Here is a 5,696-nt window from a genome sequence, read left to right on the forward strand (position 1 = left end):
ATTAATATGTTTAATAATACTATGGTAACTTTCAAAAACACTAATATATTTACAAATTTATCTAATTTACATTTAAAATTTTTAAATGAATTTTATACAAAAATAAAAATAAATAATCTTACCTTTTTGACTAATGTTATCATTTTTATTTGCAATATTTGAATGCTTTAGTACTATTTTTAAGTAATATAAAATTAGCATTTGAATTATTATATGAATATATATTTATATATTCTATTTTTAAATCATATATACAAGTTAAATAATAAAAGTAATAAACCCAATTAGGATTGAGGATTGAATGAATACTGAAAAAAAAATCGATAGAAGAAAAGCTAGAAGTGCTTCAAAATATGGGCATCAATATGAAACCTGGAAAAATCAAGTTACTAGTGATTTCAACAATGAACTTCAGAATATTAATATAGAAAGAGATATTACAAAAAAAAGAAAAAGCTGTAGAGACTTTAATAATAATGTAGATGACACAAAAGAAGATTTTATGGGAGTAAAAGTGATAGATTTACAAGTTGAGGGGAATCCTGAAGAAGCATGGAAAGAAATTGAACAACATATAAATAATAAAATAAGTCAATTTCCCAATCTTCAATGTAAGAGAATTCCTAGTAATTATCCAAAAGCAAAAAGAAATAAAAGGAACAAGATAGTGGATTTCTGTGAAGAAAGGGATAAACATTTTCATTCTCTAAAAATGAAAAAGACAAATGATGAATGTTTAAATTATAATCAATGGATAAATGATGAAAAGAATAAATTTTTGAATAACAATCCATGGAGTATAAGTGATAGCATGGGAAATGATCAAGCTTTCAAAATTTCTAGAAATTGTACATTGATCAATATGAGTATGTTTTCAAATGAGGATTGTAGTAAATATAACTCAAGACCAAGTAATTCATTAAGTCAACAACGTTCATTTTCTCCTTTAGTGACTACACAAACTCCTAATAGAAAAGCAACTCCAATTAAAACTACTCTACATACTATTACTCTTAATCCCACAACTGCATCTATACCTGCACAAATAACTATACAAATAACTACACTTAAACCTACAAATATATATATACCAAAAAATACATCACCACCAGTAAATGCATCTACATCTGCGCAAGTAACTACAAAAAGAACTACATCTACAAATATAATCCAAGCTACTTCAAATAATATAAGTACATCTACAGATACACCTACTACTAAACCTAAATTTACATTTACAACTACACCTAATCCTGTATCTACAACTGAACCTACAACTACACAAGCAACTACATCTAATCCTGTATCTACAACTGAATCTACAACTACACAAGCAACTACACCTAATCCTGCATCTACAACTGAACCTACAACTACACAAGCAACTACATCTAATCCTGTATCTACAACTGAATCTACAACTACACAAGCAACTACACCTAATCCTGCATCTACAACTGAACCTACAACTACATCTGCAACTACACAAGCAATTACATCTAATCCTGTATCTACAACTGAGCCTACAACTACGTCTGCAAATGTACCAATAATTCAAAATACATCATTATCCCAATCTACATTTAAACCTACAATTATATCAAAATCTACAACTACATCTACACCTTCAACTACACAAGCCATTACACCTACAATTATGCAAGCAACTGCATGTAAAACTACACCATTGACTACAAGTGCATCTCCATCTGCTAAAAAGACGGCAAAAGCAACTGCATCTACAAATGCATCATCATCAACACTTTCAACTACACTAAGTACTATAAAACAAAATTCCAATGTTACATTAACTAATTTCAAAACTATTACATCCGTAAATAATTTACCTGCAAGCATTCATGTTCATAACACAAGTTATGGGAATATGTCCTCAGGTATTTCTATTAAAAGTTCGTCTACACCAACTAAATCTATAATTATTCCTCTTTCATTTGCCTTGGGATCATTTTTGGGAATTCTTCTCCTTTTTATATTTGTATACAGAGTAAGAAAAAATGATCGCATAAATGTGTATATATACCTGTATTTATTTTATTTATTAATTTTGATTAAAACTATAAACATAAAAGAAATATATTTTATAAATTTAATATTTTCTATATATATAATAGTGCACTCCCATTGGATCGTGGCTTGGTAACAGTAGATCAAAGAAAAAAAGAATACGGAAAAAAAAAAAAGAAGTACAAATAGATAGTGCACCAATATTCCTAGGATTTTCAGATAAAAAATCAGAGATCAATATGAAAAACTTTTCAATATGTAATGAGGCAAACAGTTTCACATGTGAAATTAGATTGGAAAATGAAATTAATATAAATGAGAGATATGGCAAAGAAGAATCTAAAGAAAATAAAAATGAAGAAAAAAGAGAAAAAACAGAAAAAGCAGAAAAACGTAGTGAAAGAAATATCGAAAAAAAGAGTAATGTTGTAGCAAGAACGAAAAAGTGGAAATGGAAGGCTGTAATTGAAGTATATATGATAATATTAGAGGAGTTTCAAAAAGAGGAGTGGGAATTGAATAGAAGAGAATTTCTAAAAATTTGTTTGGAAGAATTTAAAGAAGACATTTATTTGGATGTAATTAATAGACACTTAAATATGGGGGCAGATCAAGAAGAAATTACTAGTATTTTTTTAGAACAAAGACCTCTATGGAAAATATGGGCAGAAAGAAACAATAAGTTGATAGAGAAATGGAAAAAGGAACATTGGTTTAAAAATTTAAAGAGAGAATGGAAAAAAGAGGTAAATAAATATGTAGAATTAATAGAAAAAGAAGAGATGATGGAAGGCAAAGAAAATGGAGAAATTAACCCTATGCTAGAGAGACAAAAAATAATATGGAAAAAGTGGATGCAAAAGCAAAAAATGTCGCGTACTTTTGATAACGATGAATTATTAAAACAGTTGTTAGTAGAATATCAAACAGAAGAAGAAATGAAAAAAAGTGTGGAAACAATAGATAAAGGGAAAATAAAAAGGGAGATTGAGAAGAAAAATAAAGCAAATAATGATTTAATCAAAAATAAATTAATATCGAGATTAAAAATAGAGATACACATGATGGTATTAGACGAGTGCAAAAAAGAGGAATGGATAGGGAGCAAAAAAGAATTTTTGAAGACGTGTATAGAAGAGCTGAAAATGCAGAACAGTTCAGACGAAAAAACAAAATTTTTAGAAATAGAAGAAGAAATAATGAAAAACATTATATTAGGAAAAAAAAAAAACGAATTAGAGAAAATGAAGAAAGAAAAATGTTTTATTGAATTAAAGCAGGAATGGAAGAACAAAGAAAAGAAATATATGGAAGAATTGAATAAAGAAAACTTATCAGGAGATAATGAAGAGAGAATTGAAAATTCTATGCTACAAAAGCAAAAGATTATATGGAAGAAACATTGGGAAGAGATACACAAGAAGTTAGAGGATGAAAATAAGAAAGAATGCTTTATAAAGTTGATGGAAGAATTAGAGAAAAAAGAAATCAATATAAAAGAAATAGATAAGATTAATGTAGTAGAAAAAAATATAAAGGAAAATGAAATTGTGAAGGAAAAAAAAAAAGAATACATACAATTAGAGAAAAAAGAGGAAATATATAGAAAAGATGAAAAAGTAGGAAAAAAAAAGAAAAAAAAAATTAAACATATGGAAGGGAAGGTGGAAGAAGTAAAGGAAAAGAATAATTATATGGCATTGAGAAAGAAGCCGAAGCGAAAAACTATAATAGAGATACATATGATGATAATGCAAGATTGTAAAGAAGAAGAGTGGGAATTAAACAGAGTAGAATTTTTAGAAATTTGCTTGAATGAATGGTTAAAAAATGAGGGAATAATTAAAAATGTAATGGACAAAAAAGTCATGCTAAAAGGAGAAAAAGAAAGCAATAATGTAGCATTAGAAAAGAAGAAGATGCTATCAAAGAAATGGATAGAAAGACAAAGAAGACTGTTGGAAAAATGGGAAAAAGAAGAATGGTTTAAAAATTTGAAAGAAGAATGGAAAATGGAGGAAGATATTTATGCAAAAACAAAAGATAAATTAGATTTCATCGATAGGCAAGATAAAATAGAGAGTAATCCTACATTAGAGAGAAAAAAAGAAATATGGAAGCAATGGATACAGAGACAAAGGGAGGCATTTATGGAACATTATAAGGAGGGATGGTTTAGAGAGTTATTAGAAGAATATGAGAAAGAAGAATGTGAATTTATAAAAGAAGAAAACGAGAAAAATGTAGAAGAAGAAAAAAATTACTTAGAAAATGAGAGAAGAGAAGTAGCAATAGTAGACATAAAGAAAGAAGTAAATAATAATATAAAGAAGAAAAGGTTAATATCTAATATGTGCGTAGAGATACATATGATGGTATTAGATCAATGTAAAAAGGAGGAGATAGAATCCATGACAAATGAGTTTCTTAAATTATGCATAGAACAAAAGAAAGAACATGAAGGATCTCGTGAACAAGAAGTGGGAAATAAGGAAGTAGATGAAGTAGAGAAAAAAAGAGAAATGAATATTATGATAAAGAAGAAGAAAGAAAAATGGGAGTGTTGGAAAAAAGAGGATTGGTTTCAAGAGTTAAAGTTGAATTGGAAAAAGGAAATGATACATATGAAAGAAATAACGGATAATATAAGAGAAAAAGTAGTAAATCCCATGTTAGAAACACAAATAATTGAGAAACACTGGCAAGAAAAACAAAGGAATATTTTAAAGAAACGGAATAAACAAAATAAACATGAAAGATCGATGAAAAAGAACAAAGATGAAGAAAAAATAGGAGACAAAAATGATGAAGACGGTTTAAAAGAATGGAATATTACAATACTATAAATCTTAGTATAGTATACACTATATAATAATAGGTTCTTAATTTATTTATTAATTATTCAATTACTTTTTATATAACTAGTTATTAATAAAAAATATTTTAAGCATTTATAATGATAAGCGTCATCTTTCCAATCAGGAAAATAAGGCTAATAATGTATTGGTTAATAAAAGACATTATTAACCTTTTATAACATAAAATTAGCTTACTAATCAGGTAAATACAAGTCAGCCATGCATCGGTTCTAGTTAAAAAAAGAAAAAAATATATATATATATAGCTATATTTTTTTTTGTATTTATTTTTTTTTATGTTTATTTTACTTTTATATACATATCCTTGTAATTATTTAATAAAAAAGAAAAAAAAATTTTTTTGTTTGTATTTGAATAGAAGAGAGAATTAATTTTTACTTATATAAAAATTAGTGTATGAAAAGATGTAGTTTGTGTTGTATTCGATTTGTATATCTTGAAATAACATTGAATAACTGATTTATTAATTGCCCGTTTAATGACTTTGCTAGAGTATTAAACAAACAAATTAATAAAGAGCATGTATAAATAAGTATACGTTTATATATATATATTCGTTTTTATTATATATATATATACTGTTTTCTTATGATGCATAATATTTAATTGAAGTTAAATTTTACTGCATCTTTTAATAAACCTATTAACAGTTATAAATGAGTTTTTATTTACAAAGAATTAATATCTTCTTTTAATTAAAAACATATAAATAATTTATAACAATTTATTAAGTCAAAATTTTATGATATTCAATGTTATTTCAAGAATATACATTGAATAATACATAAACAT

At 26.3% G+C, this 5,696-nt stretch overlaps 1 protein-coding gene across 1 annotated transcript; it reads left to right on the forward strand.

The window, feature by feature from the left end:
- Window positions 1–301: 301 nt before the first annotated feature.
- Window positions 302–4,871, forward strand: PRELSG_0022100 (surface-associated interspersed protein (SURFIN); the record flags this gene model as incomplete). The annotated part of the gene is made up of 2 exons (XM_028679993.1): window positions 302–2,005; window positions 2,133–4,871. 2 exons carry the CDS (start codon window positions 302–304, stop codon window positions 4,869–4,871), a joined length of 4,443 nt encoding a protein of 1,480 aa, XP_028531092.1.
- Between the last annotated feature and the right edge of the window lie 825 nt (window positions 4,872–5,696).

Source organism: Plasmodium relictum (assembly GCF_900005765.1).
Source record: "Plasmodium relictum strain SGS1 genome assembly, contig: PRELSG_00_v1_277, whole genome shotgun sequence".
In the NCBI taxonomy this organism is placed as follows: domain Eukaryota; phylum Apicomplexa; class Aconoidasida; order Haemosporida; family Plasmodiidae; genus Plasmodium; species Plasmodium relictum.